Consider the following 12,447-nt stretch of genomic DNA (forward strand, 5'->3'; position numbering starts at 1 on the left):
ACAGGAACAACAACAAAAACCTCATGTGGCATCCTTTCTTTATAAATCACACTACCTGATTTTTTTTTTATATTTTCAGCACATATTCTAATTTTCCTGAGTCAAACAAACAGCAACTTTTCTCCATTTCTGTTGAATTCTCAAATGTACTATGATGTGTATCTAATCGTGTGAGCAATTTTAGACACTTAACCTGTTTATTGCCTCGTTGTTAGAAAATGACTGTATTTGTGGTACTAACACTATGCCTGCTTCACCATTTTGCTTTTATATTGTCTTTTCAATGTCATTTTTCTCATTCTGTTACTGGCAATTTAGTTTTAAAGCATCATTGTTTAAAAAACATTTAAAATAAAAATTGAAGTACATCTTCATGCCTGCAACTGGATCAGAGAATGTGTTGGGTATATCAAAGAAACAAAATAGATCTTCTTAGCCTGAGGACCAATACTGAAGTTTAAATAAAAAAAAAAAAAGCATAATGATAAAGAACATGTGAATTTTTTGTCCAATAGTAGTCAAACAGGGAACATGTTCATAGAATTCTCTGATGTTTATGCCAAATGAACCATGAGTGTTCAAAAAAAAAAAAAAAACCATTATTTTAGATTTTATTTAATTTTTTTTTTAAATAAGGCAAAATAAAGTATGATTCTGCAAGAGCTACTTGCTCAGATTTCAAATTACTCTCCTTCTCTTGTACTATCTATTTTCTACAGTTGAAATTAGAATGCTTCTTTTCCCTGTCTGGATCATTCACTTATGTGGAGGTTTGGGAGGAACTGTTATTGTTTTTCAGCTCACAGTTTTGTGTCTAAAAAGAAATGCCAATGGCTTTTTAGAGAATGAAAAAATATTAGGTAACAAATATTTTTTAACATCTTAATAGTTCAATATAAAACTTGACAAAAAGGACTTTTATTCTTATTTCAGAGTACAAAATTAGTTGTAGGTTATGTGATTTTTTTTTTAAATTTCATGTTAACTTCAACTTTTAAATATATTTTTGTTTGTTTGCTATCAATTGTTTATGCTTAAAAACACAAACTGTTCTAATGTAAATTAATTAAAATACATTTCAAGAGATAATTTTAAATTCAACTCTCTTCCAATGAGGAATTTTAGTTGTAATAAAGTGAATTTTTGCATAGCTATGCTATACTTTGTGCTTTTAGTGTGGATAAGTAAGGTTGGATTTTATAATTTTGTTTATTTATTCATTGAACATCCTTATTTACTCCAGTGATTTACCTAATTTGTTTTTAGAAAAAAAAATTTTTTTCTTAGTTGTAGATGGACAGCATGCCTTTATTTTATTTGTTTATTTTTATGTGGTGCTAAGGATTGAACCCATAGGTTGCTAGGCAAGTGCTCTGTCCCAGCTATTTCCCCAACACCCGCTCCAATTTGCTTTTGTTTTGTTGTTATTTTTAAAGGTTACAATGCCTTTTGTGTTTTTTTTCTCTAAAATTAGTCTTTAGAAATAGAGGTTAGAGGTTACCTTTTATTAATTTTTAATCAACTTATTTTTTCTTACTGTATTGTTGAATGAATGGAAATGAAATATAGCAGTTCTGCTGATGTGCTTGCTTATAGGAACTCAAAGATAAAGGAGACAACCTCCTTGACTTTAGTGAGTCTTTTTTTCCTAGTCTGCCAGAAGTTCTTATGTTGGGGCTTGAGGATTGAAGGACTTCAGGCAAACCCATGAATGCCCTCAACTTATATATCAAAAGACTTTTGGTGTGTGTATGTTCCTGGGAAAATGGTCCATATATTTCACTGGATTTTTAAGACTTAATACCTAGAAATGCTAAAGGAAACAGAACACATCTAACTATAATTTAGTATAATAAATACAAAATTATATTTTATTCTAAGAAGATAAAATATTATAAGTATTATAGTAAGGATAAGAATAAAGATCTGTGAGAGATAATAGCATAAACATTGGATGTTTAAGGACCCTCATAGGACTCATTTGATGCAGGCCCTAGGGCCAAGTTTGCCTTTTTCCATGCAACATCTTTGATATATAATATAGTAACTGGCAGGTAATAACATTTATATGTGAAGGTCCTTGCAGTAATGGATGGATGGCTCTTTGAAGATAGTTTAATGGAGGAACTATTTGCAGCCGTGTGGGCATGGTTGAAGGTACCCAATAAAGAATAATGTATCACCTAAGGAGAAGCAAGGGTTTGGAACAGTTATCCATCAGTTGAAGGGGTAAGGATAGGACTGTGTACTAGAACTCATTAAGAATTGTAGGTGTGGAGGGGTCACTCAATGGGAACTATGGCCAAAGAGGAAACAAAAGCAGGGGAAAAAACACTTTGACTACCTTGTGTGGTTATTTCTCTCTCCTTTGTTTCTCCTGCCTGTGAAACAGTCAGAAGCTAGAGGGCAAGTAAGTACTAGATAATAGTCTTTAGAGATAAGAGCAAAGAGAAGTACAAAGCTAAGCAGAGGATGGTGAGTGGACCTGGGGGGATTAAATAGGAGCTTATCAACAGAGTGCTCAAAACTTACTTGAATTAAGTTGAATTTTTATTGTTAAATATAACTTAGCTTTACATATTGTTAGAATAAAATGAAAATGAGCAAATGCATAATGGTTTAATTTTTTAAAATACAAATACCTCTAATCCTTGAAATCAAAATCTCTGAAATTGTACAATTATTTGTCTCATTTTGAATATTTGAATAGTTGAATTAATAAAATGGTACAATAATTATTATTCTATAAAATTTGAAGTAAGAATAACTCAACTTTTCAAGATTTTACATTTTAATAATATGCATTTTTCAGAATGTGAGAAGTTGGGGTATTTAGCCTAGGAAAATTCATTTTCTAGAGCCTGCCTCAAACAATCTTCTCTGAGAACCTATAGACAATCTATATAGAAAACCTTGGCTAGTTACTCTTTTGATACAATAGTAATATCCAGAATAAATATATAAAGAACTAAAAAAACTTACTACCAAACAAATATCCCAGTGAATAAATGGGCAAATTAACTCAACAGGCACTTCTCAAAAGAAGAAATGTGAAAGGCAAAAAGAAAAGAAAAAGTGTTTAACATCTTTAGCATTTAGGGAAATGCAAATCAATCTATGCTGAGATTTTTATTTCACTCCAGTTAGAATGGCAGCCATCAAGAATACAAACAACAATAATAAATGTTGTAGAGTATATGGGGAAAAGGAAGGAACAGTTGTACACTGTTGGCAGAAGTCAGTGGTGCACTTTATGCTTTGAATTTAGCCCTGGATCCTCTGCCACTACCACTTATTTTTTAAAAGGACATGTTTGTTTTCTATTTTTCTCTCCCTTCTCCCTGATCTCTCCCCCTCCTTAATCTCTGGGGGAAATAGGATTGATTACCTTTCTTCCCTATCCTAGGACAAGTTATCTGTCCTTGAGAACATAGCTACCACAGGAATGAAGTAATTAGACTTCAGAGATGGTAACAAGAGTATCTCAGAAATCTCCCAAATTGTCACTTGAATTGAATTACCTCTTTAAAAAACCAAAAACCCACCCTGTGTCGTGCTCTCCTGTAATCCCAGTGGCTCTGGAGGCTGAAGCAGGAGGATCATGAGTTCAAAACCAGCCTCAGCAATGGCAAGGTGCTAAGCAAGTCAGTGCGACCCTATCTCTAAATAAAAAGTACATCCTGGTTCAATCCCTGGTACCAAAACAAACAAACAAAAAACCCCTAAAAACCCTCTGTTCTACCCATGGGCAAAATCACGGCTTCTAGGACTGGAGTCTTTTGTTTCTCCTTTGCTAGCAAAGCAATAAAACTTATTTTTCCTTTTTCTTAAAACTGTTTTCTCATTATTGGATTGGCATCAGGGACCAAGGACTAAGCTTTTGATTATAAGGAGAGGAAAGAGGAAATATTGGGAAATGACATTGACCAAATGATGTTGTTACATCATGTGCATGCATGCATATGTAACAATGAATCCCATTATTATGTGTAATTATGTTGCATTAATAAAAAATTGGGATAAAAAGAAAAAACATTTACACTTAAGTCATGAAAATAGTCTTCTTTGGTATCTTCTAGAAGTTTTGTTATTTTATCATCTACATTTTGAGGTACAGTTACCTGGGATTGACTTTTGTATATTGTGAGAAAGGTTAATATTAATATTTTCCATTTTGATAGTCAACTGACCAAATATTATTTATTAAGGGAAAAAAAGATACTTTGTTTCTGGCTTGCAATGCTACTTTTGTCACAAATCAAGTCAGTTAATTAAAAAAAAAAATCTCTGAATCTTCTTGTACTCAAATTTAAGTATTACAGAACATTGTTGTACTTGTTATACCACTTATGTTCAAAAGTACTGTAGTGGCACCCCCTTTCTCCACAGAAAATCTTAATTGGACTTCTCCAAACATCTTCACCATGGCTGATTTTAGAACTGTCAGCAAAAGAGTCTCTACAGAAGAGTTCAGTGTAGATAAACTTCCAATTTTCGTGTTGCCCTATCTTACTTGGCCACTGGCCAGGAAGAAATCAGCACTCCAGGTGCTGGACACCCCCTTACTAGTTTTTCACAAACATTTATCCAGTATAGTAGTTTGTAAAAATGTGTAAACAAGGCCTCTAGTCTTGAGCTGGAGCTTCATAGAGATGTCTACATTTCTAAGATAAGAGAAGTTACCAATTGAGCTCCATGGTCACACCTGGCAGGGGGAGGGAAGAAAGGGGAGAAGAAGCTCTCCCCTTCTCAGGTGTTGACCTTGAAGGGTTAACTTGCCCAGAATAGTGAAAGAAAAAGCTGTTTTTATGTGAACTTCTGTGCCCCTCCCCTTACACGTTGGGTGTAAAATTCTGAAATTACCTGAACTTGAGTTTCAGGGGATTGATTATAGCAAAAGCTGTGCCCTCTGAACCTGGCTGCAGCTAAATAAAACTGTTTCCTGCTATCTTTGGTGCCTTACCACATGTGTCCCTTAGTTCATTTTTACTGATAATGTTAAAAACAGCTTACATCTGCTAACATGTGCAGGCTACATGTGTTAAGCCCATTGTGTGTATTCTTACATTTTATCCTTACAATAGCCTTAGGTGGTATAATTACCATTGCTAGGTGCTTGGTGTGAATCAATGGACAAAAATAAGTTCCACATAGAGCACAGATGTTTACATCCCAATATTTATATTTTTACATCATTTTTATTGTTGTTGCTAGTATTCTCTGGTTGCTTTTGAAGCTGAACACCTTTTCTTATGAGCCTCAGGTGTGCTAGGCAAGCTCCAACACTGAGCTAGATGTCTAACCCCTAGACTTTTTTTAAAAATGAAATCCTTGGCTTAGTCTTTTGTCCACATTTCTTGTGTGTTGTCTGTCTTTTTAATTTGGAGGAATTCTGTATGTATATTTGGATATGTGCCCATTGTTCTGAGTTGTAAATGACCTCTGTCATTCTGTGAGATCAGTTGATCTGGGGCTAGTTTGTTTTGTTTTGGTTTTTGGTGGCACTGGGAACTGAACCCAGGGCCTCTAGCATGCTAAGTGAATGTTCTAGTTCTTTAGACAGACATTCTTTTTCTGTAAGCTAAACCACACAGCAGTTTATATGCTTTGTGTTAATTGGTGCACAGGACCTAAGTATAAGGAGGGGCCTTACACCATCTAATATTATCTCAAGGTCACCAAATATTCTAGGTTTTATTGTCACAGGAAAGCTGGGACCTGAAATTCCAAACCTTGGTTCTTGTGTTCTGATGAAAGAAATTTTAAAGTCAGACACCAAAAGCTATGCAAGAGATCTTAAGTGAAAGTAAAGTAAAAACAAAGTGAGGCTTAAGCAGAGAGCATTCTCAAGAGAGAGAGTAGGCAGTTTCCAAGCAGAGAATGACAAAGGAGACAAAGCTGTCTTCAAATTCATGACTGATTGATGTTTACCAAGAGAACTGGGACCACCTTCTGTACTCTTTGCCAGTCAGTTGTTCAACTCCTTCATGTGGGCAGTGGAGTTTTTGACCTTAGTTGATCCTCTCAGGAATTGTCATGGTAGCCATTCTGTTTAGGGGTGGCTTCATCTATAAGACAATCCTGTGTTAATGTGGGCATTGGGGTCAATAGCCAGTCAGAAGTTATCTTAGTGCTCCTGTGCTACTAAAAGAATCTACCTTCCCAGACAAATGGAGACACACACAGCCATAATTCGTAACTTCATACTAGCCTCAATGGACCCTGTTAAGAGTTAGTCTCATTAATTCTTTCCTTTTGACATATTTTCCCATTAGCTCCTTTGCTTCTGTTTGTTTTCTACAAATTAACTACTACCCTTTGCTTTTTCATCCACATTGAGTTTAAAGAAGACCCTACAGTAAGTGACTTTGCCATACATTTCACTGCTCATTGCTAGTTACTACATAACACTATGAATCTGGAGAGAGATTATTTACTAGTTAATATCCTAATCATTTAAGTATGGCTTCACCTTAGAATTTAGAATGCCTAGTTAAAGGCAGGGGATGGGATGGATGTAACCTTACAAAAGGCAACTGCCAAAGGAGCAGGCACTTTTAGACCCTTCATCTGCCTACCAAGAGCTCTAGATTTCTCAGAGACAATTATTGGATATTAAAGTTAGAGCACATTTATGCAGCTGCCCTCTCTGACCTGATGTTTCTCATTATAGAGTCATCCCTGGAACGTCTGGGCTTTGATTTCCTAAGACTGATGTGTATTTCATTACAGAACTCGAAGACTGAGGGCTGGAGGGCTTTTAGGTTTTGACATCTAGAGTCTCAGCCTCCTTCTTAACAATGTCTGCACCAGTGTGAAGTATATCCATTCTGTTCTCTAGTGATATTATTCAAGCTTTTAAAAGAATCTTTGTTGAAACTTATGAAATTTGTCTCACCACAAATTAGAAAAAAACCTTGCTGTGATTTCACTTTCTTAATTCTGTATCAGTCAGAATTTGCTTTGGCTGCAAGTACCTAAGTACTGAAAATACCATAGTTCAGGAAGATAAAGCTTTTATTTTATCTCATGTAAATAGAGGCAATCCGGGGGTGCTAAGACAACTCTGTGATGGGGTAGGAAATAGTCTCTTTTCCTCTCATTGTTTTTCCTTCTCTGTCTAGAAGGCTGCTCCAGGTAAAATGTTCCATTCAGCAAAGACATTTTCTCCCTCCCTCTCCTAGGACTTCCTAATAGTTGTACACACAGCTTTGCTTAGGTACTACATACAGACCAACACTTAGTTACCATAGGCATCAGACTGCCAAGGGAGGCTTGAAATACATGTCCAACTAAAAATAGAAATTTCTGGTTTTATGAATGGATATTGAGGACAGCAATTTATTTCTGCCACGTGTTGTGACTGAAGGTTTTTAAATCAGAATTAGCTTATGATATTTTAGATTGTGACATTCTGAACCTGGTTCTTATTGTTTAAAAATTTTACCGGTCCAGAAAAGTAGGAAACTATTTTTTTTTAATTATTAATGTGTTTTTACGTGGTGCTGAGCATTGAACACAGAGCCTCACATGTGCTAGGCGAGCACTCTACCGCTGAGCCACAACCCCAACCCCCCTAACTAATTTTTAAATTAAGATTTTTACTAATTTTTGAAGTTCAACTTCTTTCCCAAAGATGCACTAAAGGTTTTATTAAAACTCTAAAAACAGCAAATGCATTTGAGCATTGCAAATATAAAATATCGAGTAGGAAATATGCACCTTTTGTCCTTACAGAAGATATATATATATATTAAACCCACTATTAAGAATAGTCTGTTGGTAATGTAAAAGCTCTTGGTTAGAATGAATTCAAATATATGAAAATTAAAGTATAGAATTATTTTAGTTCACCAAAAATTAGATGATAAAGCAAGCAGCAGATATAATTCCTTAGACACTGTAGATTTTAAGTTCTGTTCTTCACAGTAGAGTGTGAAGAAAATCTAGTATTTAATGTAATTATCCTCATTATTTAAGATGATTGATTTTCTTCTAAAACTTAGTATGGTGACAGAAAGTCTAATTGTCCATTTTCAGAATTCATTATTTAGCCTTAAATGTGAAATTGGAATGTTAAAAAAAAGAAGAAGAAGAAGAAGAAGCAGCAGCAGGAAGGGAGAGCAGAGTGGAAAATTAAAGTAGGTAACACTGGAGTACGAAAAATTCACAGCTCCTTAACAAACAGGAGGTGAGAGGGAAGGGACAACCTGATCAGCTGCCTGTCTGCCAGAAGGCATTCAATCCCAGAAGACTTTTGTGCCACAAGAATATAAAAGGAGAGGGAAACAATTAAAGGCAAAAGCAACTAAATTCTTTAAACAACAGTAAAACCTAAGTGACTTTTGGGAAGATTGTGTACCCCCTAGTACTCAACCAATGAGCAACCAAAGGAGGGACCTTGCCCTGGAGGGAATAGTGCTAATTATAACTGCTCTGGGTGTGCCTGAGTACCAGATACCTGATCTTGCAAGACTGTCACGAAAGCCTCACTTTCTCTGTACCTTCTCAGTTCATTCCTTGGCTTTAGACAGGTGAGTGTGTTTCTCACAGTATGTAATTCTACAAGTTATCATATTTCTTCCTCCACAGGCAAGAAGTTTGATAGCTGTAGGACTGGGTGTTGCAGCTCTTGCATTTGCAGGTAAGATAAATGAAGAATATATGTCAATATTTGTTGTAGGAACAGGATTTTCAATTAGCTGCTACTTTGATTGATGAGTAGGACCTTTGTATTCTGACATTTTTGGTCTTCAAACATTATACATACTCATTCTTTTCACCATCTATAGTTGCTAAACATTAGTAAAACAAAATCTAGGTAAACTGTAGTAAACTGAAGAAAATTGGTGATGTATGTGCTAGGAATGCTAGTCCCAGTAATAGCTGGTGTTCTTGGCTTTTTTTTTCTTTTTCTTTAAATTGAGCTATAGTGTATAATAACAAGAAATCTTTGATATGATGCTATCACTGTATGGAGTCGGAGATTTCTCCAGATGCAGAGGAGACCTCAAACCTTCCACATTTTTGACTCCATTGCAGAAAAGAATTTAAGGAAGAGTCAGCTTGTAGAATAAGAAGGGAGAGCTTTATTGGAAAGCAAAAACAAAGAGGGAGTGTAGTCAAATTTTAGAGTGAGATAGTGACTCCAATCTTGCTCTGGGGTTCTAATATTTATAGAGGAGCTAGGGGGCTAGACTAAGGTAGAGTCAGGACAGAATTACATTTTTGTGCTCTAAAGTGCCCTTGCATGTTTTAAGCCTGCTTCTTGATTCTTTCCAGTGCCCTTTTTAGGTATCTTGCAGTTTTGTTGCTTTTTCATCAGCCAAGCTTCAAGCTGCAGGCAAGGATGCACATTCCCTTACTTGCTAGTTGTTTGTTTTATATTCCAGTGGCTCATAGGCATTTCCTTTATTAGCCTCAGTGTTCTTGTTCTCTGTGCCCTGAATTCCTGTCTCAGTGCAATCTAAGGATCTCAGTGATAGGGAATTCCTTTATATTCCCATGCTCACTTTTTCTTGCAGATGGGTCTATACTCTTAAGCTGTCAGTTACTTCTGATGAACACAGTTATTCACTGATTTATTACTTCATCTTTTAGCATATTGGTATAATTTCTTTAATAAAACCCAGGAGAATTTCTTTCACTGTCAAAAATCATCTTTTTAGAAAAAAGTTATGAATATTAAAAGTAAAATTGCTAATTTAATCACTAACTTAGAGTTTTAAATTGCATAGCTATTCCCTAATTAAATGTTAATCTAAGAGTATTTCCATGTTGATATTTACCGTTTTGTTTCTAATTGTATGGATTTGATCTTGTTAATTGGATGTTTTTAGGTAAAACTATTCCACTGTGTTTAAATGGAGTTAAATTCCAATAGAAAAATGACAAATAAGATTCTATTTTATTTTACATGGTACTTAATTTCATACAATTCTCAGTTAACAAATAGAACTTTAAAAACTAGACATTCATTGGGGCCAGGGATGTAACTCAGTGGTAGAGCTCTTGCCCAAGAAGTGTGACGACACTATGGGTTCAATTCCCAGTACTGCAGTGGAGGAAAAAAAAAAGTTCAGTAGTTCAGATCCTCTTCATCTTTTTTGGCAGCACAGCCTTGTGCCAATTATATACTAAAATGAATAACTAAAGTGAACAAATTCTGGGGTTTTTCTAGAGGAGAATCATATCTTAAAAGGAATTCTGACAAACTTGTCCATAAGCATAAAACTATTTTAGAAGTATTTTAGTAGAATAGGCATAGTCATTATGAATAAAATGTTAAGATTTTCATTTTAAATTAGAAAAAGATGCACTTTGGGGCTGGGGATACAGCTCATTCGGTAGAATGCTTGCCTCACGTGCACAAGGCCCTGGGTTCAATACCAAAAAAAGAAAAATGCACTTTTTCCAAGTCTTCTTTAAAAATATTTACGAGAATTGATGTGCAGATTGTACTATTTCCAAATTCATGTTACTAATTATAACAACAGATCTCTTCCAGAGCCAAATAAACTAAACAGTACAATTTAGGAGAATATACACTTCAGTTTGATGGGGGGGATAGCTCATCTAGTTTATGGTTAAAGGAAAACTTCAGATTCCACTTCTTAAAGCTTTTATCTGCTTTTTCACTGAGAAAGGAATTCAGTCACTGTGCTTGATTGTGGTTTTGAAGAATTTTGGGGTAATTTAAAAACTACAGTTTATACTATTGTGTAATCAAATGATAAGTTCTTCTGAAAGATCTAGGTAGTTGAGGTTTTCCAGTGGAACTCTTGATTTGCAAATAAGCTTATGGTTAGAATTAGAATTTAAGTTCACAGTGTCATATACTGTTTTCTGGCAAGACCTTTAAAGAAAGACACACTAGTAGAAGCCACATGTTCTCAATAGGATACAAAAGGTAAATTAGTTAGATGATATTTTATTCTTGTTTGATATCCTCAGAACAGTTTAGGACCTGTTTTATTATAGATTCTTGGTTTTCAAAACTGGGGAAGTTTGAATATTTGTATGTCGACAAAAGGCAAACCTGAAATAAGTTTTTAGAGAGAGTAGCCATCTTCAGTAACAAACCAATAATTAACATCCTTGTTAAATGTTTCATGCATAATTGCTTTTTTTAGTTTAGAGATAACTTCATTAAAAAATCACTATGTCATGTATATCATAAGTTGTATTGGTTTTCTATATGCTTCAAAGTGATTATCATTGTAAAAAGCAATACTGTTAATCGTTTTAATATCATAAGTATGTTTTATACATAAAGAGACTTCTGTAGAAAGAGTACGAGGATGTTATTTTTCCAATTTTATAATATGATATTATGTAAACATTGAAAACTTCTATAGTCATAAATTACAACTTGATAAATTTATTGGCTGTGATAATGATATCAAAATGAAATTCTGTCCTCAGTAGATTAGAAATTTGAGAAAACATGGGTTTGGTTTTTTTATAAGTTTTGAAATATTTATTGAAAATAGTAAACTATCAATAAACAACATGCTAGTTACCTTGAAGGTATTGATTGACGTTGATTATAGAAAATTATATTTGCGTTTCTTCCTTTTACCATTTAGGTCGCTATGCATTTCAGATCTGGAAACCTCTAGAACAAGCAATTACAGACACTGCAAGGAAGGTTTCATCTTCTGTAAGTTAAATGTGACTTCACAACTAATTTTTATGCTCCAGCCAGTAGTATTACATTAATTTTTGGGTAACTTATTTTCCCTTTCTAACTACTGTTCATTTATTCAATAAACATTTAGTGAGTGTCCAGTGTACACCAGTCCCTGTAACAGGAGCAAGGGAGAGGGATGAAACAAAACACAGTCCTGCCTCTATGTAGCTTACTCAGGAGTTTATTTCATCTTGAAATTTGAAACTCCTCTCCTTATATCACTGTACCTGACCCATCTCAAATACAGAATTACAAGATTCCAGCCTGAAGTCCTGTAGGGCTTATCCATTCATCTACCAGCATCAGAGACTCTGGTGAGCTGAATATAAGGGAGGAATGGATAATAATAGTTATCTAAAAAGCCACACTATGAACTGAGGTTTGTGACCAATGAAGACAATTCAAATAAGACTCATTGAAGCCCTGAAAAATAAACATTGAGTTCTGAGAAATTTATGCAGAACTAGAATAGATCAGTTTGGCTTGCAGCAATTTGAGAATGAATGACTTGTTTTAGCAAAGACATCACAGGCTTTTGGGGTTTAGTTAGCCAAGAACAATGAGCCTTTCCAAAGGATGACATACTGACAAATAATTAAACCCAGGTTCAACTTTTAAGAGATTTTGGAATCCTATAAATGTATGTCTGTGATTAAAGTGAGTATATGTCTATTTTTTGTTCCTATTTATATTTTGTTTGGTAAAGTATTGCCAGGGTATTCAGCATTTATTAAGTAAATATTCATTGAGCAACT

General features: G+C 34.6%; 1 protein-coding gene across 1 annotated transcript in view; it reads left to right on the forward strand.

Moving 5' to 3' along the window:
* Dnajc15 (DnaJ heat shock protein family (Hsp40) member C15) overlaps positions 1 to 12,447 on the forward strand; it is a 74,759-nt gene that overhangs the window by 26,161 nt on the left and 36,151 nt on the right. Inside the window, exons 2-3 of the mRNA XM_027928976.2 lie at positions 8,593 to 8,644; positions 11,589 to 11,662. Coding sequence (XP_027784777.1) covers positions 8,593 to 8,644; positions 11,589 to 11,662 — 126 coding nt within the window. The remainder of the gene's footprint in view (positions 1 to 8,592; positions 8,645 to 11,588; positions 11,663 to 12,447) is intronic.

The sequence above is a fragment of the Marmota flaviventris genome, chromosome 4, assembly GCF_047511675.1.
Source record: "Marmota flaviventris isolate mMarFla1 chromosome 4, mMarFla1.hap1, whole genome shotgun sequence".
NCBI classification, from domain to species: domain Eukaryota; kingdom Metazoa; phylum Chordata; class Mammalia; order Rodentia; family Sciuridae; genus Marmota; species Marmota flaviventris.